The 26,796-nt window shown below is 40.1% G+C and overlaps 1 protein-coding gene across 6 annotated transcripts in view; it reads right to left on the reverse strand.

The window, feature by feature from the left end:
- Positions 1-1,270: 1,270 nt before the first annotated feature.
- Positions 1,271-26,796, reverse strand: part of CHST15 (carbohydrate sulfotransferase 15) — a 119,769-nt gene continuing 94,243 nt past the window's right edge. For all 6 annotated transcript variants that reach the window (XM_054982909.1, XM_054982908.1, XM_054982907.1 and 3 more), the window contains exons 5-9: positions 19,377-19,526; positions 15,167-15,323; positions 4,598-4,754; positions 3,411-3,558; positions 1,271-1,862 (exon numbers count right to left, since the gene is read on the reverse strand). In XM_054982909.1, the coding sequence (XP_054838884.1) occupies positions 1,672-1,862; positions 3,411-3,558; positions 4,598-4,754; positions 15,167-15,323; positions 19,377-19,526 (803 nt within the window). In that variant the 3' untranslated portion in view covers positions 1,271-1,671. The remainder of the gene's footprint in view (positions 1,863-3,410; positions 3,559-4,597; positions 4,755-15,166; positions 15,324-19,376; positions 19,527-26,796) is intronic.

The raw sequence follows: 26,796 nt of genomic DNA on the forward strand, positions 1-26,796 counted from the left end.
GGATTTGTTCTCTGATGGAGAAAAACAAACAGCAGCTGGCCCTAATTTCCTCCAGGATGATCTCTCTGAGCACTAAGCTGATACTTAAAAGGAGCAGTTACAAGAAAGACTCACTGTTATTAGACCATCCAGACAGGTCTCCTTATCTCCTCTTCATGTTCTCCTTTCCAGGGCCTGGTTACCTACCCAAACAGCTCAGCTCCTACACCTAGACTTCCACTCGGCAGATCCGGCCTCATCCTCTTTCATGTCTCTTTTCCTGTTCTCCAGACAGCAATCACTCAGCAGAAGACCCCAGATACCTGGACTATCTCTTCCCTCGAATGGAAAGGAAGGTTTAGACACAGCAAGTGACCATAGGACTTTTCCTATGATAATAAACCATGGCCTGGTGAAAGTGACACTGATGAAGGGAAGGAGTTAATGATTTCAGCACAATAAATATTATTTATATTATTATTACTAAATATTATTTAGTATTATTACTAAATAGTATTATTTAGTAAATATTATTATTTAGTCATGTAGGATAGGTCTATTTGTGGCTACTACCTATGGTGACCAAAGGGAGCCCCCACATTCAGAGGCAATGAACCTCTGAATACCAGTGCCAGGAGACAACTTCAGGAGAAGGCCTCAGTCTCTATTTCCTGTTGTTGGCCCTTCATAGTAACTGGTTGGCCACTGTATGAGACATGATGTGGTACAAGATGGTACAAGATGGGTCATTGATCTGATCCAGCTGGGCTCTTCTTATGTTTTTACTGAGGACAGAGATTGAGGAGACATGATCCCTTAGATGGGGTCCCATCTCAGATGGTGGACTAATATCCTCTCATACTGGGGATACCATTCTGATGTTAGGGGAGGTCGGCTTTTGGTTGTGAGTTATTCAATTATTAGGAATATAGAGAGCGCAGTCTGTGACAGGCATGTTAACTGCATGGTGATTTGCCCTCCTGGTGTGAAGATTGTGGACATTATGCATTTTCAAGATATGCTACATTTACCCTGATCTGATAGCCTTATGTTGCCTCTCTATTCTCTCTTCAATTTAATATTTACATTTTCTTGAGAAAATCTCTTATGATATTCTAAAAGTGGAAGGACTAATTCTACTTGAGGTCTATTGAAACAATAATCCATTAACAAGTCATTTGCTTTGGCTTTTTCTATACCAAGTTACATACTCCAGGCAGACTTAAATTTTATAGAAAGAAGAAATTCTGTACCGAGGAGCGTTGGAATTAAAAAAAAAAAGACTTCTGGATTAAAATTGGTAATTTTTAATGCTTAAAAAGCTATTTTGAATAGTTTCAAAGGAATGCAAGACATACTGTAAAAATGAGAATGAATGTGCATTTTTAGGTGGCTAGTACTAATCGCTGTGTTGAAATTGCTTAATATATTTCTTAATCATAACCAGATAACTGTAAGACTGCTTCATATGATTTGTATACTGTTCTTTTGTGGAGACAGAAGTTTCAACAGTTTCATAATCATGGAGCTCTATGTTCTTGTTTCTTTGTATGCTATCTGTGGGAAAGAAGGCATTGGGTTTTCTTGACCGCAGAGTGGGTAAAATGTAATTACTTGCACCGGAAAAACAGGATTTAAAAAGGTTTTTTTTACCCCTCTAAGCACTGCAATTGTGTTGTGGCACTGAACAGATCAAGGCTTTTTCCATAAAAAAGCTTCATCACAAAGAACTTGAGCAAGTTTTGCATTGAATGGCTGATAAAAATCTTGTAGAATTTCCTTTGTAAGAGGTAACATAGGACCTAAATTGCGATCCTCAGGCCTTCTAGTGTTGGATGCAGGACTCTTAGTAATTAGAACTTCCTGTTTTTCATTCAGGGCACCTGTAGTAAAGAACCCAAAAATATGTATGTATAATTTTCTTTATGCATCATCCAAAACATTTCCTAGTTAAAGAACATAAAATGTCCAAGACAGTTTGTGTTTTACAAAGAGTGCCTGAGCAATATGTGTTTTCTTACTTCTTTGTAATGTCTGAAGCGGAACCCATGCTTTTGCCCATACAGATTCAGAGATTTCTCACCTATTTCACTGCAAAAGCAAGGCAGGAAAGCTCTGCTTCTAAAAGAAGGCAGGAAGAATAGACTTTCTTCTACAAATTGTAGTGTCTGAAGACATCTTAGGAGAGTGCATGCATCAAGAAAAGTTTCATGCAACCATTTTGTTCAACATTATGTTCCATATCATTTAAATAGCTTCCAGGTATTTTAAAATTAATTGCATTTAAAGACATACAAAGACAAGCTCCCTTTCGGTGTATCAATTGGTAATTTGCATATGTAGCATCAATTGATCTTTAGAATTTGACTGATTTTGGAAAACAAATACAGCAGCATAAAGTAATACCGAACATACATTCTAATGTACTAATTATTTACTTCTATCTCCATCAAAGGGAGGGGGGGTGATATTAGAATCACCAGATTTCACATAGCAAGCACAGAGGGCAAGCTCAAGCACAAAATGTGCAAACTGATACCAATCTATTTTTGAAGTGGACTCCATCAAGAACATTATACTTTTTTGTGTGACCTTCCTCAAGACTGAGATTCACCTTCAGTAGAGCAGCTTATTTTGTTCTGTGCTTGCTAGACAATTCATAAAAAGCCATTCCCCCGATTGATATTACTGCATTACTTCCATGTTGTAAATTTTATGTACACCATAACTTGTGATAATCATACGTTGTAATGTAATATAGTTAAATAGACTCCTCTGAATTGTCGCTTCTTACCACTTACGCACATTTTATTATACATGCCTCCAGCTAATATTTCTGAAGGAAATTGGCATATGTGAAGTGACCCCCTGATAGCCTGAACAGGTGGATTAAAATACAAAAAATTATGCCCTTTGATTAAAGGAGGATAAATGGCTACATTTAGGTAATTTACAGCACAAACCTAGGACTCAGAAGGGCATCATTCTACTTAGGATGGCACTGTAAAATTCCTTAATGTGTAATCCAATTAAGTAACAGTGATAAGATGATATACTGATCTGTTATTTAACTCAGTACAGCATACAGCTACCCAGTATGTAAGACTTCCCAGTATAGTAGTCTGAATACCCATTTAGAAGGCTTCTGCAAGATCCTGAAACCAATTTCTGAAGTTGACCAGTACACAGCAACAACAACAAAACATGCTAAGACTCAGAAATGGAGCAATCTGTTACTCCACTTCTCTCCACAACACTTATGGGACACCTCTTGTGTTGCTGTTTGCCTCTATACAAATAAACTAAGGACTGGAACTGCTAACATCTTTAGAGGAAAGGAGGGAAGATTTAAATATATAGCTTTAATGTATAGCAACGCCATGAAACAGGTAATAATGTACTTAACCTAGAAGGATCAGAAAAGTACTCACCTAAATCCAAAAAACGGAATACCATGTGCATAGTATACTTAACGTTGGATGCATGATCTTCCAAACGCAGAACTAACATTTGATTTTTATTAAAAACTGTAAGCCAGTCCAGGAGAAAAACAACATATAGACCAACCTGAAGTCGTACCTACAAGAATGGAAACAAAATTCAATTTAGTTTTGTAAAATGAATTAATCTCTCTGCATAACAAATTTGGACTTCACTCTGCATAATATGAGAAATGACCTTAAAATCTATATGTTACATCCATCACAAGATGCCAACTGCAAGTTTCCCATAGGAAATAAATTCAGAAGCACAGCAGGAGCCCAATTTGGATCAGGACTGGAAGAGTGTGTGTGAGGGGCGGGGGAGGGGGAGCCAGGGCTCATGCCTTTCTCTTGCCCTGTTTTTCCAAACCCAAATGGCCTGGGTGCATTATTTTCCTGTGGGGGGACTGGACATGCAAGCATTTAGTGTCTTTGCTCCCCAATGGGGCAAATAATGCCCCCTATGGCCATTTCTGATTGGGATACTGGAATGGGGGAGCTCTTCCTCCATTCCAGGCAAGGAGTTCTTCCTCTCCCATGCACTGGGGTCTCAGTCCAAACTGGGCCCCTACAGAGCTTCTGAACTGACATCCCAAGGAGAGCTTGCAGTTGTTGTATGGCTGCAAGACCCCGTGGCAATCACATGGTAAACAGTAAAATGTAATTTGGACCTCAGTATGCTCATAGACTGAACGTTAGTTAAAATTGGCCTTATGCAGTATAAACATATTTTTTCAAGTGACCAGAGCAACAACACAGGCTTTTTAATTCATCCCAGTTAGTTTCACAATCCATTCTCTATAGGTCTGTTGTCATTGAAGTGACATGTCTAGGCACTTCACTCAAACTGAATGCTCCTCTATTATTATTATTTTTAAATCCCTGGACACAGAAAATATATTTAAGAACCAATGCTTGTAGCTTAACCTTCTGCCTCATGTGCGGGGATTTTTAAATGGCATTTAATCATGTGATTCTCCCATATGCAGTCTGGGGTGGTATAACTCAGGCAACAGTTAACCACTTGAGGGATGAGGCTTGTGTTTAATTTTACAGGCTTCTCACATGCCCTAGCACTTTGGGTAACACTGGCTACAGGTTCTATTCCTTATACACCAGACTGAAAGCATACATACAGGCATGGCATTATTAAGGGTGTTGTTGTACACACAAGCTCTTAGGGAATAATCCACCAGGCAATTCTCAAACAGCTGCAGAGACTCAGCCACTTTTTCATGGAAGTCCTCTACGGATTTGTTAGCACTTGCAAAGTAGAGATAATCAGAATACAATCTGTAAAAGGAACCAGGACAGAACCAAGTGATATGTAATTTCAGTCAAGCCATGTGTCATCATTAAAATAAACAAATAAAGGCAATAAACTGTCAGATACTTTCTGAAAGAAACAGAATGTACAGAAAAGGCCCACTTACGAAAAAACAAAACAAATCCTATTATTAATTTTTGATTTGTTTTCCTCTAGCAAAACCGCTGGAAAGAGAGATTATCTGGAGACTATCTGGCAACTGGAGGATGAAAGGCAACTCAGACAGGCAGGACTCAGCACAAAGAAACTGGGCAAGTCCACACATCCTTGGCGTGTCCCAGCGTTGCGCTAAATGTTCGCTGAACGCCCAGAAGTACAGCGTCTTTCAAGCGTGATTTCAGAAACTGCGCTAGAAAGATGCTATACTTCTGGGTGTTTAGCAAACATTTAGCGCAACGCCGGGACGCTCCGAGGGCATGTGGATTTTCCCACTATCAGCAACAGCCAAACTGGTCCAGGTTGCCTTACTAGCACAGAATCAGTAACAGACTTTCACTAGTGAAATCCACTGTCAAATATCAATTTTCTGCTCTCTCATTTCTACTAGAGTTTCCGTGGATAGACTGTTTCTCTGAAACTGCTACAGGGTTTTAGTGCTGACAATAATGCACAGCTGTAATAACCATTACAAAGCCCTCCTGTCTCAAGGCACATTTTTACAACTTCTTGCCCTGTTTAAACCAAGTGCAAAGATAACCATGCAGGAACAGTTTTCTTCAGGAGGAAAAAAAGTATCTTTCTGCACCTGTGGTGGAAATTTAATTACATTATTTATATTCCGCCTTTCTCACTGAGACTCAAGGTGGATTACATACTGTATCACTTCATCAGCTGCCCATCAGTTACTAAGCTGAATTCAAGGTACTGACTATGACATACAAAGCCCTTCATGCCGTTGGTCCATCATATCTGCAGAACTGCCTTTGTCCCTGTGCGCTGCCAGGGCAAAATCAACAACTGCCCACACATGCTTTCTCTGTTGTGGCCCCCACATTGTGGAATGGCTTTCCTGGCAAGATTAAGGCACATGTCAGAACATGGAGGCAAAAGCTATAATGCAAATTTGATGCAGCAGATATTATAAATGTTATTGTATTTGTAATGAAGGGCTCTGTTCTGCTCATACTCATATAGTCATTGAGAAGTTTCTGAATTCCTGAAATTATCCATTCTATGCCATCAGAGTGGTTCTTGCTAAGTTTTCTAAAGAATTTCACCTGGCCAGACACAAGCACTACTTTTGATTATCAATTTTTTCACCAATAAATTTTCAGCAAATGGCAATGCTTGTCAGTTGCTGTCCTATCTTGGACTCTGTCCTGTACCCTACTTTTTTTTTCTTTTGTCTGTTTGCTAAATCATTATCTCTCTTTTAATTAATTAATGAAAATACTTGTGCTCCTCTGCAGACTCAAGGCAGGTAACAAAGTAACAAAAGCTGCAAGGACACACAAACATCATGAGCATCCAGCAACAAAATAATTAAATAATCAAATAATCTAATTAATTAATTAATTAATACATGTGGTTAGATCCAATACACACAGTTAAAACACAGCCAAATCTGGGAGAAAAAACCAGTTTACCCTCCAACCACACACCTGCTGGAACGGACCAACCACAAAAAAAGTCTGTAAGCTAATTGTTCCCAACAGTCAATCCTAGGTAAATGTATCACCAGAAGATTGCCCGAGAAATGTAACTGGGGCCCAGGTATGTTAGGATATACAGTTTGAAAGTAAACTGGGAGATGCATTTTCCTATTTTCTTATCAAACAGCTCAGTATTTGTCCCATAGTTTGCTTCCACTATACTGTCTTTTTCAGTACAATAATTCTTACAGCTTCTGCTGTCTGTATACTGATTCACAAAATCTGTTATGCTGTTATCTCAAACCTATCCTATTTTTCAAGCTACACATCCATTGATTTTTTTAAAAAAATTTTCTGTATGTATCTCAGCTTCCCTTTACTTGCTGCCTGGCTATTCTTTAACCCACTCCTACCACTTATTTGCGAATTCACTGTCTTTTTTCCCTGCATGCCTGTCTTGTATGTGTCACCTAAACTGGAATCTCCATTCAGCATAGCACCTAGCAAATTAAATGCACAAAATAAATGTTAACAAGAAGCTATAAAAATTGTATTTGCCAATTTGTTGAAATGTTGCACATTTAGATCCTGCTGTAACAACATTTGATGCAAGAACAAGATCTTCACAGAGAAACTGGGAAAATTAATAACAATAATAACAACAGCAACAACAATATTTGATTTATATACCGCCCTTCGGGATAACTTAATGCCCACTCAGAGCAGTTAACAAAGTATGTTATTATTATCCCCACAACAATCACCCTGTGAGGTGGGTGGGGCTGAGAGAGCTCCAAGAAGCTGTGACTGACCCAATGTCTGGTTCTCCAGATTAGAGTCCTGCCACTCTAAACCACTATACCAAACTCACTCTCTTAACCTTTGGATAAATGGTATATGAAAGTCAACTGAGAAACATGGTATGTTACTAGAAGCCTGCAAACAAAGCATTTGCTTTCGATCAATATGTGAAATTCAACTCCTATGCGTCTCATGCTCCACAGTTTTTGATGACCCTTAGGACTGTCAGTGTACAAAGCTCTACTGACTGCACTACTTCTCGATAAAATCCCTCCTTTTGGGGCCTATTAAAGGTGAAGAAGCCCTGTATGCAGAGACCTATGCCCCTTGGTTTAAAGACTTGAAACATTCTATCATATCTCCTTTTTTCTGTCCTTTTTCTTCCTTGTCATTAGCTTCCTCTAATTCCTTATCTCCTTGGCTTTTGTTTGGCTTCTGGTCTCCTTGTTCTCTTTATCTCTTTTCTATTCCTTTCTGAAACAACTTTTCCATTCCTTTCTGAAACAAAACATTCTAACAGTTTTGTTTACTGAGAAAGTGGACACTGAGGGGAGGGGAAGTGGAAGGAAGGGCAGTTTGGAAACAAAAGCAGAGGAGATACATTTTATCCTCCCAACAAATGTGTGAGGTAGGTTAGTCAGAGCCAGTGACTGGTCTAAGATCAATCAGTTACTGGGATGAGGCTCCTTGCAAAGTAAAAGAAATTAACAACCAAGGAGTAGGCTTAGCAAGAGGTGGTAACTAATGGGATTTGTCACCAACTTTTATGAGGTCCCTCTCCCAAGGAAGCCAATGAGATGGTGTTTCTCCAAGACAAAAGTAGTTTTTATTGAAGATTTTATTGAAATTATTATATATGCATAGCTAGGTTACTATAATTACATATATCAAACAAACAAGAGTCCGAGGAATATAGCTAGAAAATAGGGAATAGGGTAAGGTTCAGGGTAAGTTTACTTATCAGACAAGAAGTGAAGTCCTCAGACCATGAACAGTGTCTGCAAAAAGAAGCCCAGGGCAGATCCTGAAGGTGCGACACTTGGGACCCAAGAAAGTGTACACTCTTTGACTGGGTCAGAGTCCAAATATTTATAAAGTGGAATGGACCCTGGGGCTGAATGGTCCTATACACAAAGCGTTTTGATATTTGTCTCCTGGAAATGATAAAGACTTTGATGTATTTTGATCAACATTCTGGCTGGAGACTAGGAGTGCAATTGCTTATTTTAGGTTCCTGCCAATAAAACAATAATTCAGCATTCCATTTGGGGACAAGAAGTGCCCACCAATAAAACCATAATTCATCAAGTATCTCTAAAGACTGGAGATGTGTCTCCAAGTTTAAGTTTTTCCCAGGAAGGAATGAAACTATCTAGAAGTGACTAATGACTCCTGATTGCCTGATAGGATTGCATGAGGTTTCTCAACAAACAGGGATGAAAGAAGGAATATTATAGGGGTGTTAAAGGGGAGATCTCTCAGGCAACTTTCTTGTTCAAAGAGCTACTATCAGAGGCATGGGAAGCAGGAGTCCAATAGTGCCTAATCGCCCTGCATTCCATTTGCATGTCATGTGCATTCCAGTCTCCCAGGCAGCATCTGGAAATGTTTTGTCCCACTGGACATGTTGTGCTTCTGTGACACAAAACCCATCAGACTGAGAGGCTCATGTATTTCATATCATAAGCAGTTACTGAAGCAGAGTCTTGATGTATCACTCACAGCAAACTTCCATGGTCTCCCAGATCCTAGTCCAGCACTCTAACCACTACACCACACACAGCAGAATCCACTGAGAAATGCTAAAGCCGATCATTAGGATAGCATTTCTGCTTCTTAGACAAAAGCTCCTAACATTATTATTAGGAAATTTGCCTGTAGAAAGTTTGGGGGCTTTATTGACCCTATAAAAGGAATCACGCCTCACACAATTTGTTTCTTTTTCTCCAACCTGAAGCTTTTAAATAACACTTTATCAAAATACATTCTGCAAATATGAAGCATGAGGACTACTACCATGCACAAGAGCACATTCTGACCATATGAATTCATGCAATCGATGTGAGTCTTATGTTTGCAGGCCCTAAGTTGTTCAGCACAGAACAAGTTAATACCAGCATTTTGAGCCATAACTAAAAAGTTAGAGAATAGAGAAGACCACGGAGTACTAATATAAGGCAAGACCAACAACCAGCTTCAATCAGGAATATTAAAAATATGCTGTTTGTTGACAAGACTTTTTTTCTAAAATTTTAAACATCCAGTTTAAAAATACAATTTCATTAATGCTTGTGTATGCAGGCAGTCCTAATGTTGCTAAGCAGAAATATCTATGCTGAGGGCATGTTCAGAGCTTCCACATGTGCAAGAATTTTCACACTCTCCAAAACAAAGAGCATTTCAGAGGGTGCACACCTTTGGCAATCCATACAGAGCTTTGTACTGAAAGGAGTGGGAAGGTCCACTTGAACAACAGCACAGTCAAATACTTCTGAAGCTCTAGATCAAAGGATTTCTGGTTAGTACAGGATTCTCCTTTTTTTCCCTTTTTTTTTTCTTTGAGGGACATTTGTAGGAAAACAACCGGTGCCGACGAGGACTTCAGCTGCTATTGCTGCTTATTACTCACTTGATGCTATTATCCTTCACCATAATCAAAATTAACGATGGTGCACCGGACTGCATTTTTGCCAAAGAGATTGCAGACAAAACAGAACCCTGGCATAAAATGGAGCAATTTATCATATTCAGTGTGCAGTTTCTTGCTTCACTTATACTGGCTTAAAGTTATGATAGCTGATATACACTAAGTTAGCAATATCAAAAATGCCTTTAAGTAGAAGAAAAATGAAAAGTTAATTATCAGGCTCAACAGATAAATGTTGAGGGGATGATTGTATAGTACCTGCAATTCTCACCAGCTCTTCTCTCCTTGTCAGGGTATAGAACTGCATTTTCCACAACTGGGAAATAGACAGCTCTAGGCAATGACAGCTATCTCTTTTTATCTCTCCCAGTATTAATGCCAGAATGAGAGAAGGCATACAATAATCAAGAAACCAAAGCTCAGGAGGATTGTGTGCACGGTGAGGAGACAATGATCACATACACCCTGGGAAAAGTTTTCTTTTCAGGTCCCCCACAATATAGCGGTGTTCTGTGTACATCCCAGGATTTCACCATCTTTTCTGTGAACTTTCCCAAATCTACTTTGCTGTGATGCTTCAGGGAAAACTGCAGCAAAACTGAGATAGCAGCCATGTTGGCAGGAAAGTTCGGATTCTTCCCCATTCCACAAACATTAGAACCACTTTTCTGGCCTCAGTCCTCACAGCAGCCATTATGCCCTGCCATTAGAAAGCTTTTTTTAAAAAAAAAACAGCAATTGACATATCTTTATAACTTTCTAACAATCCATTAGTTCTTCTGAATCCCCATGTTTCATTTTTAAAGAAGTCAGTGAAAGGAGCTACAGATGTTTAAAAAAAATAAAAGTTGTAAATTCACAGGAACTAAGTAGATAAACCATTATCATGTTACAACACTAACAATTTCTCAAATGCCAATTTTTAAAAAAATCTGAAAAACATTCTGTTGTGTGGTAGTGGGAAAATGGACACTGTAGGGACTAGGACTGGGAAAATGTAGAAGAAAGCTGCCATGTAGGGAACTGTAGAGAAAAAACCTGCTATGTGTAAGCCTAATTTCCACTGCACTATATCAACAGCTGCAGCAGAAAAGAGGAAGCCACATATTCACATGTAGAAAACGTGAATGGGCAGACACGCAGTCATCACAGCCCAACAGCCTCCTGCTGTGCTACTATGTCTGTCCTCATGGGTCCTCTTCTGGCTTCAAAGGGCTACTGGACCTTTATATCCAGGCACAGAGAGCATTTCGTTCATCTGTCACAGTGCTGTGTTATGCTTTCCAGTATAAAATATAACACAATTCCCAAATTAGCACATCTGCTGGCACAGATACTAGCAGTAAAAATGTGTACAAAAATGTGCTTTATCTGGTAGACAGGGCAAAATCTTAAGAGAAATGATACCAATGAGGACTATCTAGGCTGTGTCACAGCTACAGTCTCTTCCTCCTGTGTCCAGCACCCAAGACAACCCAGAATATTCCCCAAGGCAATGTATACAATGGGAAATACAGCCTACACTGCAGACATTCAACAGCTGAGTATCAAACGCTATAGAAACTCGCAGTAATAACAGTCAAAGGGTTACAGAGGAAAATAATACTTTGGTAATTAACATTAGCAAATCACAAATCTATCTTTAATTGCAGCTTCTGATTGTGGGACCCTTGTTTAGTTTATCATATAGATTAACCTTTCCCCTCTCTCTGGATGCCCCCTGTCACAATTTCCCCCCACTCTGCCTCTCTAAAACAACCCCAAACAAGCAAAAATACTGCTGCTAATATAGCCTATCAAGTCAGAACACAACCAACCTGTGGGTCCTGACCCTGCCACTTAAAAACTTGTGTTTAGTATGCTAGAATACTAAAAAGTTATGTCACATGTCTGTTGGGGATGAAATCTTTATAATTTGGTAGCATAGCACTGCATTTATCCACTGTGTGATAAAGAAGTATCTGTCATGTTACAAGCTGCATTCATCATCACTACTGAGCAAAAGCTGATTCTTCAAGTTTTGTGCAAATTATATCCTATGTACACAAGCACTAGAGCCGCAGCTGGTGAGCATTAAAGTCACACTGCAGAGTATTTCCAGATCATTTACAGAAGAAAGCCACTTCATCCAGCTCTCTTGCATACAATTACCATCTGTTAACTTTTGGAGACTACAAAATATATTTATCATGTCAACAGTGCCTTGCCTGACACACAAGGTGGTTAAAGAGGTGACATGGACAATTCGGAACTAGATTGTTGACAGCTCTAATTCACACAGTTCTGATGAGAACAAAATTCATATAAGGAAAACATTCACATCAAGGTGGTATGTTTATTCTGCTACTGTTGCCCCACAAGATAAAGCGTGTATTTTTTTTAAAAAATAAAAAGTTTATTTAAAAGTCTTCAATATATAGAGGGGGAAATGCATGAATTTAACAATGAAATTGTAAAATTCAACACTGTAACATATAGTTGAAATTACTATTAAACAACTGGAGAACATGCAAGGACTTACAGGAGTCACTTCATTTTCCCCTGTATCTCCCTTTTCACACTATTTCCCCTTTTCATCCTCCTGTCAGTTTCCATATCCTCTATCACTGCCCTGCTTCCTTCTCTCCTTTCCACTTATCAGTCAACCTTTCCTTTATCTGCCCACCCAGACTTTTTTTTTATTCACTTCATTTGTATCCCACCTTTCTCCCCAATGGGGACCCAAAGCAGCTTCTCTCACTCTCTTCACCTCCCGATTATCCTCAAAACAGTCCTGTGAGGTAGATTAGACTGAGAGAGAGTGACTGGCCCAACATAACTCAGCAAGCTTCCATGGTAGAATGGGAATTTAAACCTGCGTCTTAGGAATCCCACTCTGACACTATACCACGCTGGCTCTCAGCTTTCTCTCTCCCTGAGGAAAGTCTGACCAAATTGCAAAAGTTGTGCAGTACCAAGTCACTCAAGTATGTTGGGTGGCAACCACTGCTGGGCTTGGCCAAGTTGCATAAATTGTGCAGAGGCTGACACTTAGCACAGTTTAAGTTATATTGCATTAAGTTATAGACATCTCCTCACCTGGTGAGTTGCACAAATTGCCTTGTAGCAAGTGTCCTGGTGGTTGCTGCTGGCCCTGAAGAGTCCTCCCTCCAGGCCAGGAGGGAGAGGAGCATGGGTGCAATGGAAGACTAAAAGTGCTCTGGAAAGGGCCCTCCCTCCTACCTTTAACTGACAGTAACTGATGTTTGAAGGCTGCCGATATTGTGGTGGTTGCCCAGCAACCCTCACAACAGCCAGTGAGATCTCATTTCTTAAAGGCAGAGGCACTACTTCTATTATTTTTGAGGGGGTTAACCCCCAATGCATTTTTTTAAGATTTCAGATTTTTCAGTAAGCCTGCATTTGTAGAAAGATCTGTCTTGTCTGGATATGACTCTAGTCTCTGGATTTATGTATCCACAGATGGGGCCATATTGAGAATTAGATGTATTACAAGCAGAGGACCACCTGCAAGGAATTGCGGGGGGGGGGTCTCATTTTTCCCTTCCCTTCCCTTCCCGGCCCCATAGCCTTTTCCCTTTGCCTACTTCCTTCTTCCTACCCTCCAGCCAAGCTACCACTGTCTGCCTCCCCTTTCAATTCCGCCCCAAGCAGGCTCTACCTGAGGGAACTATGGCCCAGCTGTGTGGTGCCAGTTACAGGGCTGGCCCCAGTCACATCATAGAGAATCTGCAAAGACTTGCTGGAGAAACCTCACTTTCCCCTGAATACCAACCACCACAATATCAGCAGCCTCTCCATGCTATTTCTTCTTTCCATACTCCTGGCAACCCCCATATCCTCACCTTTCCTTGATTTTTTTCTCTTTCTCATTCATCCTCCATCCTAGTTTTTATCTGCCCCCATACTCAACTATTTTTATTGTTTACTTCATTATACACTCCTCCTTTCTTCACAATGGGGACCCAAAGGAGCTAACATCCTCCTCCCATCCTCCTAATTACCCTCATCTTGACAAGACCTCCCTCAAAGGCCAAAACAACCTTGCAACCCACTCATCTTGCCTTTTACTAACTGAAATCAAGAGCCATTGTGAGGAGGCTCTGACAGACCACACCTCTGGACTTATCCCTTGGTAATTGAGGGTAACAGGGAGGGGCAGGTACCTTTAATTAGGCTAGCGTGAAGCCAGAGCCTTTAAGAAAAAGCCTTTCTGAGGAGGCTCTGACAGATCATGCCTTCAGTGCAAACTGGAGCCATGACAAAGGGAAAACAAACTTTTCTTCTGTAAACGTAGTTATATTTTTCACTAGAATGACTATTGATGACTTAAAAAAACCTTTTAAAAGAAACATTTCCTCAGCCTTAAGAATGAGATGGGGGGCGGGGGGAAATGGAGGACAACAGTGGAGATCTCCATGGTGGCAAAAAGAGAACTGAAGGACTAGCAAAAAAGCACCAAAAGCACGTGGCCTGCACGTGCTCAGTTCCAATGTGGAAACGCACAGAAGCCATGAAGATGAACAATATTTTTAGATGCCAAAAATGGAATAAATGGTAATTTCTTGTATTAACTGGTAATTTCAGATAGGATATCTGAAAAAAAATGAGTAAATAACATGAAACTCTACGGAATATAGCCAAATTAAAAAGATTCTATGCCACTAAATCTAGAGGGATTATACTGAAAAAGAAGTGCTACATGGTACAGAAAAATGGACAGAGAGAATTTTTGTCCTCCACCCCCATATTACAAGAAGAGCAATTTATTTGGTAATAAATTCTGGACAGAATTAAAAAAGAACTTCTTCCTATACTGCACAATTAATGTATGGAATTCGCTAAACAACTAAAGACAAGTATACAGAGGTACTATCCAACTGAATTCCAGTTGCTAAGGGGCAACAGAAGAATGCTATTGCCCTTTTGTCCTGCTGGAAATTTGGTCTAATCAAGCAAGCTCCTGTTCGTTGTTATGCAGTATTAGTTGCTCAATGTCATCACTTTTTCTGTCACCAAATACTGAATTAATTTGTTGTTAAATGGTGTCAAGGGAAATAAAGGTGTTCAAAATTTCACCAACTTAAATAAATGTTTCAAATACTGTTACTAGAATTTAAAATTCTGAGAAACTATTATAAAAAATTCTTTTAAAATCCTGTAAATGTAATATAAATATAGACATACTCTAGAGCTTCCTGGAGAATTAATGCTGATGCTAAAAACATACTAGTTTTAAAGAACTGAATTGTTCATAGTAAAAATTAACACTTTTGAAAAATAAATTGTAACACATTTCATGAAACATTTCTTTGACTGTCCAGAAATGTTTGCTAACCTTTCAACAGGATCCCTAAGCATCACAATCAGCTTTGCATTTGGCTGGAAGGCATGGATAAAGTCCTGTATTAAAAACGGAGGTTCTCCTTCAGTACTGTTGTCATAGAAGAAAATCCAAGCATTGTTGTCCCACATGGTTGAAGCACTGGCCTCACCTGGAAAGACAAATTATCCTTCATTCCAGATAGCTGAATCTGAGCATTGTTACAAAGATTATGCGGAACCATAATATTAAATGATATATACTAGGTAACTTCAAGATTCTATGCAATTTTTTTTACCTCCTGACTGAAACTGATGTTGTTTATCTACATGCTTTTTATAGGAGTACAAAGCATTCTTGATTCTGATAATGTAAAGCACATCATTCTCATTCCACTGGTTGGAGATTTTTCTTGAATCTGTGTAAAGAATTCCTATTTTTAAAGATCATAACTTCACCAAATTGCAATAATTTTCATCATTGTCTATATTGCACATAAAATGATGGTAGAATCTCCTTATGGTATTTAAGATTCTATAAAAAGAGGAAGGATTAATGACAGCATACTATTTATTTTTACTTATGTCATTTATGTCATTTATAGTCCACCTTTCTCAATGAGATTCAAAGGCAGATGACATAGTGTGAGATTAGTATAAACAATATCAAGGACATTTTGATAAACAATGACATAGGGTAAATTCTGCAGCGTAGCGTGCCTTAGTGCTGCCCAGGGCAGGAGGTGATGCCTTCGCCCCCGTGTGCACGCGCTCTGGGCTCTGCATGATGACATCACTTCTGCTGCTCCGGGCAGCTGCAGCAGAGGTAAGGGACGGGGGGGGCAAGCACAGCCCGAACTGCGGGAGTGCTCTGGGGGGGGAGCTGGGAGACGGGCCACCTGCTGCACCGCCAGGGTGCCTGGCTCGCTGGGCACTGAGCTGGCGGCAGCGGAGCGGGGAGGTGGGCCACAGGAGCATGCCCCGCCCACCCCAGAGCACTCCCACGGTTCAGGCAGCTCACCTCACCGACCCTTACCTCTTTGCTGCAGCTGCCCGCGCTGCTGCTGGGCACTGAGCTGATGGCAGTGGCGTGGGCAGCTGCAGCGAAGAGATAAGGGGTGGGGGATGTGAGCGACCCAAACCGTGGGAGTCAGGAGGGTCAGGAGATGGGAGGCAGGCCACCTACTGCACCACCGGGGCGCCCGGCTCGCTGGGTGCCATGTTGGTGGTGGCAGCGAAGGGGTGGGGAGGTGAGTGGAGGCACTTCTGGGGGGCTGTGGATGTGGCGCCCTTTCAAAATTTTGCACCCAGGGCAGGCACCCCCTGGCCCTCCCCACACTACACCTCTGGGTAAATAAATACATGTTTACAAAGGCTTTAGCAAAAATCCAATACAGAGTTGAAGAAATGCTGAAACAGAGCATAAGCAATCTTAGGACTGACATTAGACAACATGGATGATAGTAAGATCATACTTGAAGCACAAGTAGCACATAGGAGCACATACTTAAAGCAACAGATAGGATGTAAGGCAAGACAGTGGTGAAGTCTATAGTCCCTAACTCATTAGTGAAGCATCTTAGACCCACCCCCTCCCTACAATACAGCATTCTTATCTGATAGAAGCCCTTTGGAATATGGATTTCCACTGTTTATTTTGCCATAGCTTTTGTTTGGCAGTCAATTATTTAGAGGAGGATGACTATTAAAACTAGAATAATTTTGCTGTTTGCTAGCCATGACAGCACTCTTCTAACTTGTTGTAGCACCTTCCCTTTGACATTCCAATTCTGATTTAGAAGCGATAGTGACCCTATAGTAAATTAATCACTGTTACATTTATATATCAAATTACAACATATATACAGCAAATTACAACATATAACAAATTACTCTAACATATACCAATTTTTCATACAAGCTAAAAGCACATAACATATGAATAACTGCCTACTTTCATTAGCAGATGGATATATAATGTCCTTATCCCAAGATTAATGGAATAAAATCATGTTGTGCTTTCATAAAGCATTCTGGGGAATTTATCATAATAATGATCATAAATAAATAAACCCTGTCTAAAACGTCGGGAGCCATAAACACAGTGTCTTCACTAGAGCTTCTGAAAGCATCCATTGCTCCATCTGACAAAATATAATTATAACCCAATAAAGATTTGATTCAGAGATGTTTTTGATTGGAAAATTACATTGCCTGATAAAGTTAGAGGAATGTTTATAGTTTTAATTATATCTTCCCTTTTTAATCATTTGAAGTTTAATAACATGGCTCCCTAAGAGAATCTCGGATTTTCATATATGCTATAGATATTCTCTTGACTAAATTGTATTTTTAACAAGGTAATAAAAAGTTTCATAAAATGTGCATATTAATTCTGATTTCCCCCCCTCTGGAAATCTGTTGAAAAAGAGCTAAAGTAAACATTTCCCATATGAAAAATATGCCGTCCTGAAAAATTGTGGCAGAAGGCAACTGCTGAAAGCCATACCTGTGCTTTGAAATGGCACAGATATGCAAATGTATATATTTGCAAAAATGCAAATGTATGTATTTGTTCAGATTATTAGTCGCTTCTGCAGGTACCTACTTGAAGTAATAATTCACAACAGAAATCAAAACAGTAGAATTTAGCAAGTATTACACAGTAAACATCTTAAAAGGCCTTGATACCAAAGCACAGCATTAAATACAGTATTCTATATTTAGCAATATAAAGGAATAATAAAAACAATCCAGACAAGAAGCATAAAGTAAAATAAAATGGGACCCATTGAAATAAAGCGCACACCAAAGAAGACTAGGTCAGGATAAAGCCTAAGGTAAAGCAAATAAAATTATTTTCTCCTAATTCCTAAAGAACACTAAACTAGTTGCTGGTTGAACCTATGTGTGGAAAGTATTCCCTAAATCAGGAGCCACTAATGAAAAAGTCTTGTCTCTTTGCTGGCCACCTCATTTTACGGCTTGAGATGATAATGTTAATTGGTGGGTATATTTATATGGGAGAAAATCGTTCTTCAGGTTCTGTGATCCTAGGTGGTTCAGGGCTTTAAAGGCAAAAACCAGCACTTTGAATTGGAACTGGAAACAAACTGGCAGCCAGTGAAAGTCTTTTACAACAGGAGTCACACATACTGTGTAACCCACACTCATAAATAATCTGGCAGTTATATTTTGTACTGATTGAAGCTTTCAAGGCAGACAGATATATTGTAATCTAATCCAGATGTGATCAGAGCATGGATTTTTTATTTTGATTGAGCATCAGGTTATTGTCCCTCATTCTGTCTATTCCCATCAGCATTCATGGGACATCCACTGACCAAGAATAGAGTGTGTCATCAGCATGCGCCCTGTCACTCCCCAGGGAAACAACATCTAGCGAGATGACCAAAACTGTTGAATGCCAAACCAGGATGGAATTCAGATGGAAATCAATCTATATAGTCCATTTTATTTTAGATCATCTGCAGCTGAATCACCACTCTAGCACTTTACCCCAAACCTACTTGTCCGCTAACTCTCACAACTGCAACTGAGCTGGGCTAGTCCAAAATCCAGTATCTTGATCCAGGGCACTGTAGTATTTATGGCTATGACAGGTTCAAATCCTCGTTTTGCCATGAAGTTCATGGGAGTGTGACCTTGGGCCAGTCATCATCTCAAAGCATCAGGGTTGGTAAGAGGATAAAAATGGGCAAGTAAGAGTGAAATACACCACCCTGACATTTGTGAAGGATGGAACAAAATGTGATAGACAGTTTACTCCAGAAAATGAAGCTATTTGTATTTTTGAAAGCTACTGCCAGATTCAGATTAGTTTTATTAATATTGTCAGATTTACCTTTAGCTGTTTTATATCATAGTTGTTAAACTTAGACTGCTTATAGTTTGAAAAATGACTAATAATATGATCTATTTACACAGAAAAAAATAAAATGCAAACTTGAAGAACTTTTAAACTCTTCTTCTCAGCATAAATCTTTTAATTTTTCATTACTTGCTGAAGACAAAATTTGATGAAGCTGAAAAGCTTATTTTCTATTTTACTAGCAAAAATTATTCCAGTAAATACTATCAAATCCATATTTTTGTTGTCTGAGATTTCACTATGAAGTGGATATCAGTGACACAAATAGCCACAAACATTATTATGTAAAATTTAGTACAATCAACATGTACTCCATAAGAAAAAGATTCAGTACCAATAATGATGTTGTTCATCTTGTTGCTATAGCCTTTTGCAGCATCACCTTGTAGCCCACTATGAATCTGATGGGCAGCCAAGTCAAAGAGATCCAAGTAGTCTTCTACTGGGTAGCGATCGTGGAATCCATCTCTTAGACGAATTATCCCTGAAAACAAGAATAAAATGTAACATGTCTAGTAGGTAGCCTGAAAACAGTCAGTAGTTGTAAACTGGTGAAACCTACTGATTTGAAATGGAAGATGCTAAGAGACAATAAATTAAGAGTCTAAATTATACCTGTATGATACTTAAGAAATCTGTACGATCTGTATGAAATTATGTCTGTATGATAAAATCTGTATGATAAAATATAACAGAGCCTAAATTATATTTAAATGATAAAATCTGCATGATAAAATTATATCTGTAAGATAAAATTCAACATTATTAATTCTGTATAGGTAATTGGATATACTCCATGTTCACATTTGAATGCGTGAGCAAAATGACGTACATAGCTTTGTTCCTTACACATGACTGTCATTAACTTTGCATACAGAATTGTGTGCCTGTATGTGAGAAGGAGGGTGCTATTTATTTAGAAAATCTGACCTGGATAGTCCAGGTAGCCTGATCTTGGAAGCTAAGCAGGGATTGCTACGCATAGGCAGGCAATGGCAAATTTTGAAGAAAATGGAAATTGTGACTTTTGCTGAGATTGCAGTGATATAGCACTGGGTGATAGTTTTGCATTTCAGGAAGAACATCTAACCACAAGTAGTTATAAATACTTGACAAGTACTACTTAATACTGAGAGAGAGAGAAATTGTTGAGAGAGGCAGCTTGTCTAAAGTTTGTAGAAATAGATTTTTACAACAGATGATCCCTCCCTACTATAACCTCAAGCATGTTTGACCATATATGCTATTATGGGGTTAGAGGAAGCATGTACTGCTAGACATTTGATCTTATTTTGTGTGATTATTTCAGTGACTTTGGGAGGATCTGTAAATTCAGTTGAAGGAGCCTAGAAAGGTTTGTCAACTGAACATAGGTGTTAACTTTAAGATAAGCAGCTGCTGATAGGGTTGTCGGGGTCCAGAATAATACCGGATCCAGGGCAGGAGGAGTAACTTATATATTTTTTCCTATTTAAGCACGCAAATAAGACAAGGGTTGGGTGTACATGTGATGGCATACTCATATCTAAGAAGCTTGTCCACTTTGCGCCCCCCCCCCAGTCGAAATGAAAGGCAGACACAAAGCTTGGGATTAAAATTGGGCTACTTTATTGATTACAACATAATTTGTCACTACGGCAAGGGATCTAACTAACTAGTGGTACAGATCAAGCACTGGGGTCGCTGTGGACCTCTGCCTTGACCTGTCTGGGCAAGCCCCCACTGCCCCAGGGGTGAGCCATCCAACAAATAGCTGTACCCAGAGCCAGGCAAATGGTTCCCCCTCCAAGCCTGCAGCAACTCCGTGCCTCTGCAATGGGGAGGGAGGCGGAGCTGGCTTATATGGCCCCACCCTCCCCCAATACCCGTATGCGCAGGAGAAGGGAAAACTGCCTTCCCTTCCGTGGCGGCAAAAGCAGCCCCCATCCTAGCTACTGCATGTTCGGTCAAGAGGGGCTGACTTATCAGGTCTCACCAACTGAAATTCATCTGTGCCACCAGGACCAGACTGCTCCAATAGTATCCTAAGATTTAACTGAACCAACAGTGGCATTCAACTGGATGAACAAACTAGTCACATGGTAATAGATTCCCCTCCCCTCCCCCGCCCCCAGAACTGGAAGACTGAAGCTCGTACTAATATATCCAAATGGTGAAATTTCTTAACAAGAGGATTGCAGCTAAAACAGGGGAACTAGTTAATGTGAACTTTACTTTATAAAACTAAGCCAGTAGCATGCAGGCCACAATAAAAAGATTTCATTTGAATATTAATAAATAAACAGACTTCGTTCTTAGAATGATGTGTCTTTCATTAGTCAGAAGAGCGCAAGAAAATACTGAGCCAAAGAAAACCACCTAACGTCCTCTACAATAAGGACAGCCTGATTCTGTGGAAAATGAACAAGGGAATATTAATAGATTGCAGAGACCTATGAAAACTTCTGAAGGAAGATATCCAGGGAATCCATCCAAGAGAATTCTGTACACAATTTTTAGGGAAAACCCACATGAGAGTTTTGTGATACTTTAAAAACTAACAAGTTTTTATTCTAACATTAAGTTTTTATAGATTACATGTGTTGGATGAAGTGGGCTTTATCCCACAAAACCTTAGGCTAGATTTTTAAAAAAATGTTAACATTTTTTTTTAAAAAGGTAACATTTAAGATGTCACAAGACATCTGGTACTCAAAATCCATAACCAGATTCTAAATATATGCAAAATTTGAAGGCAACCTTACTTAATATGTAATTCCAACTCTGCAAACCAATTCTGTGGAAGAAATGGAAGCAATGAAAAAAACTGGGAGTTAATACTATTCTGAAGTTTGTTTGATAGCTATTGTATGCTAACATATAGAGATGTCATATACTACCACATTTCAAAGCCATGTTAACACAGAAACAAAGTGCAATTACAGGACTACTGAATAAGTCTACTCTGATCATCAAGCCTGTGCTCCACATCTCAAGTAGCTTTACAGTTGTGTTAGCTCTTTGGCTTAACTGAACCCTAAAGCAAAACACTTAGCTGAAATGTTTCAACTATGTGCCACTCCAATGAATATCCTTATGCCTCCTATCAGAAGTTGACAGCTTAATTTGATAAAACCCCTAATTAGGCATGACCTTCATATCTTTCAGAAGACTGCTTAGATAAAGCTAGTTTCTGGGGATGCTTATTCGTGTTTTATATGACCTGCATTGTTTGTGTTTCACCCTTCCCTTAGAGCAGAATATCTAGAGGGCCCAGACAATCTCCCATCCAGGTGGCTGAGTTCAAATTGTCTGAGCTTGAGAGATGGAACTGTGCCTCCAGACTAGAGATGGGCACAAACCAGGGAAAAAACGAACCATGTGGTTAGTCAAATTTCACAAACCATGGACTTTCACAAACCTGCCCCTGGTTCACAAACCAGTTTGTTTGGTTCGTGAAAACGTCACATCCAGGTCAGAAAACCATCACTTCCGAGCCAGCAAAAGGTCACTTCCAGGCCAGCAGAAGTTCACTTGCGGGTCAGCAGAAGGTCTGCAGGAAGTCCCTGTTGCCTAGGAAACTGAATGATTGGCACCAGGCTGTCTGCAGTGACAAACCAAAAAATGAACCAAATGAAGCAGCCTAAAGTTTGTGGCAGTTCATCAGAAATGGGATCTGATGAACTGCTGGTTCACGAACCATGAACCAGCCTGGTTCATGCTTAATTTTGGTTTGTATTTTGGTTTGTGCCCATCTCTATTCCAGACCTTTCTTTGGCTTTAGCCTCAAGACAGAGAGGCATAAATTTAAAAATGAACAAAGTCTTAATTAACATATATTTAAAAGTTCAGAAATAGTTTACTAGGTAAACTGTAGAACTGTAACACTCATCAGAGACACTCAAAGTATTGATGAACCCAGGGATGCCTGAAAGAACACCACAAGCCAATTAAAATCCCACTGAAGTTACTTTTACTGACCTTGTTACCTCAGTTGCCTTCATACAGGAATCCAGATATACTAATTTAGTATATTTTAATGTGCCATAATTCATTAGTGGTTCATTAGTGGTTGAACAGCAATACTAAAGATGAACTGACTCTGCAAAAACTGGGTTTCAAGGCAACTTTCTGTTCTGCTTGACAAGCACTTCTTTGCTTCAGTTTTTGTATAAAGAACAAATAAATATGTACAATGGAAATCTAGGCCTGTTCTTGTGAATGGAGTAAACTTCAGCCATCTAGCTCATCTACAGCTCTAACAAATAATCAAAAACACTGGCTTTCAAACCCACAGACCCTCTACTGTTTCCATGTGTCCTGGGTCATACAGAGAAGAATCAGAAGAATCAGCCAACACAGTATGAAAGAGGAAAGCTCTCCATTCAATAACAAACCATAGAATAAGCAATGAAAATTTCTTCTCAGCTGTGTTTTGAAATTGGCTTCTAAAGAAACTGTCTGCCTTCTAATCTCTAAGGCTGCTTCCAAACTAAGATACTTTTGCACTGCTCCATTATCCCTTTTCTGCATTCAGCTGGAAGTGGAAATGAAGTTAGGATTCCATTCAATATTTAATACAGTACTGTTTTCCACATTAAACTCTTGCAGTGCCTATCCTGCGGGCAAAACCTTTCAATGTGTTACTCAAAAGCAAGTCCCATTCAGCAAAGCCCCTGCTTCTGCTTGCAAGTTTCCTTTTATTTCTTTGTTTTACAGCCTAATTAATGACCAATCCACAGCTAACAATGAAATTCATTAATCAATTTTTAAGCACTTATTCTTGTTGGGGAGGATTAATAAGAAGGATTTCACTTTGCAGGCAAAGCCACTGCTCATCTATTTTATTATTTATGGCTGAAATTTTGTAATCACACTATTAACAATGCTAAACAAAAGTTTAAAAGGAGAGAAAAGTTAAAAGAGATAATGATGACTTGTTCATGAATACCATGGCTAGCTGTGGAAGAAATCAGAAAGTAATTAAATATGCAGGAATATGTAGGACAGGAAGAAAATGTTTAAAAACCCCAGCCCTGAGAAATCTCAATAATGCTTTAACTAGACAACTTGGTGATGTAAATGAGTTTTATGTTAAACAAAAACTGCCAAAAATCAAATATGAAAAGACTTGCAAACAAAGGGGGAAACATTGGAATGGAATGGGTTGCCAAATGAAACTGCCTGGATTATCTGTTAACATTAAAGTGAATCAGTCATGGCAACTCCAACTGAATGGCTAATGTTAAAGCAACTTAAAAATCCTAAAATTGCTGAAGAATGATACAAATATCACCCCTACTACCTCAAAATTCAGAATGGTGTATTTTGAAAAAGTTCACTGTTCTGTTTAGGGACTAACTACGTGTTTCACATAATAGTTAAGAACAAGAGTAAATATGTTTTACACCTTGTGGGGGAAGGAACAAAAGCCCCAAAGGAATTATTTGAAGTGAAGAAGTTGCAGACCAGAAAGGGGTCAAACAAAGATCCAGTTACTTCTCCACTCTAACAGTGCAATCTTATACAAAATTATTTCAGTCTAAGCCCCTACATTTTAGTGGGCTTATACTGGAGTAGACATGGGCACGAACAGCAATATGAACGAAAAAAACCCCACGAACAGCCTGTTCGTCTGTTCACGAACAAGCCGTTCGTGAGTCCCCATTCCAAACAAACAGGTGGTCGGCGCAAGCCTCGTTCATTGCGTTCGGCAGCCGTTCATCAAGCCAGACAGTCTGGCACCTTTCAATAAATTCCCCTAGCAACGGCAGGGACTGAACTCTGTCTGAACTCCTGGTTTTCCTTCTGGCTTTAACCCTTCAGCTTCCAGCAGTCCATTTTTTGCCACTCGGAAGAAAAATAGACAGCAAAGGGACCCATGGATCATACCTTTCCCAGGGTGCAATCTCTCTGTAACTTGGCGGGGGGGGGGTCTTCAGAGGACACTGGGGACTATGTCCCCTGCAAATTTGGTGGGTATTGGACATTGGGAAGGTCAGTTTTGTAACCCCTCAAAGTAGCTTCCAACAGGCAGTACAGTTTTTGCCACTGTGAAGAGAAAATGACAGCAAAGGGGGCGGCGCCAGCTCTCCCGGTGCGAGAGGGACAGAGAGCATCTCTCTGTCACGCCTGCACCGGGAAGGAGCAGCCCCGTGGTGCTGGCTCTGCCTGCTGCCAGAGGGATAAGAGGAGTCTCTCCTCGTCCCTCTGACAGTGGGCAGAAGTGGCCCCGCAGCGGCACCAGCTCTGCTTGCTGTCAGAGGGACGAGGAGATTCTCCTTGTCTCTCTGCCAACAGGCAGAAGGAGCCCCATGGTGGCACCAGCTCTGCCCGCTGTCAGAGGGACGAGGGGAGTCTCTCCCTGTCCCTCTGCCAGCGAGCAGAAGCGGCCCTGCAACAGTGGCAGTTCTGCTCACTGTCAGAGGTACGAGGAGATTCTCCTCATCTCTCTGACAGCGGGCAGAAGGAGCCCCATGGTGCTGGGGTGGGGCAGGGGTTTGGGGGTTGTGGGATGTTTAAAGGGCCCTGCCCCTTGCACGTGACAGGAAAGGGCCCTTTAAACTATCAGCTGGCAGGTGGCAAGGGGGAATCCCCCCCTGCCACCTGCCAGCTGATAGTTTAAAGGGATCTTTAAAGGGCCACGAACACAAACACTGAACATGTTCGTCAAGGGGACATGTTCGCTTCTCTTCATTGTTCATTGTTTGTGGATGGCAACGAACAATGAACAGGGTGTTCATAATTTTTTTCCCATTCGTGCCCATGTCTAGACTGGAGTAACTCTGCAATAGATTGTACTAAGTACACGTCCTTCCACCCGAAACATTTAAAAAACAATATTCCTATTAGCCAATTCCTCAGACTAAAACACAATTCTACAGCAAGGGCAGACTTTTATAAAAAGTAGCAAGGGTTTAAACGGCTCCCTTTTAAGGAGGGGTTATCCGCAGCCGGTAATATCGTCGGCAAGGACTCGAGCTGAAATCACACCTCGCACTGAGCTTCTTCAACCTAAAATAAGACCCGTGGATGATAAGATAAAATGGGCTCTGGATTATACTGCATTGGCCCCATCTATCTCTAAAATCATACGCCAACTTTGGCATCTAGTAAGTGGAATTGAGGGATGCGAAGCTAGCCCAGCAATTGGCTACTGACGTACTAGAAGCCTTAAAGATATACTGGTACAAGGGACTTGGGAATATTCAATTCAGAAAAGAGGAGGTTGAGGGGAGACAGGATTGCTCCCTTTAAGTATTTAAAAGGCTGTCACTTAGGGAAGGGAAGTAAGTGGTTCTTGTTGGCAACAGAGGATAAGACTCGTAATAATAGGTTTAAACTTCAGAAGGGAAGGTACCAGCTGATATTAGGGGAAACTTCTTCAAGTTAAGAGCAATTCAGCAGTGGAATCGTCTGCCTAGATATGTAGTAGGTTACCCCTCATTGGCAGTCTTCAAGGAGCAGTTGGACGGGGAGGCTTTAGGCTCTTCCTGCATTGGGCAGGGGGGGTTGAACTACATGATCTGTAACATCCCTTTCAGCTTTATGATTCTATCTCCTTAGGCCACTCAGATCAGAAATGGTTGGGGCTTAGCAGTCCATCTTTGATTTGAATACTTCTGACCTGGCCTAAGGAGATCTAAGGGCAAAAGAAAAATCTTTCATCTAGATGTGTTCCCCATACCGCACTTTTAAGACGTTTCGTGGAAGGAATTAAATGCATTTTCTCCACAACTTTTTTATAAAACATCCTTGTGTCAATTTTGTGCAGG

This window comes from Eublepharis macularius, chromosome 6, assembly GCF_028583425.1.
Source record: "Eublepharis macularius isolate TG4126 chromosome 6, MPM_Emac_v1.0, whole genome shotgun sequence".
NCBI lineage: Eukaryota > Metazoa > Chordata > Lepidosauria > Squamata > Eublepharidae > Eublepharis > Eublepharis macularius.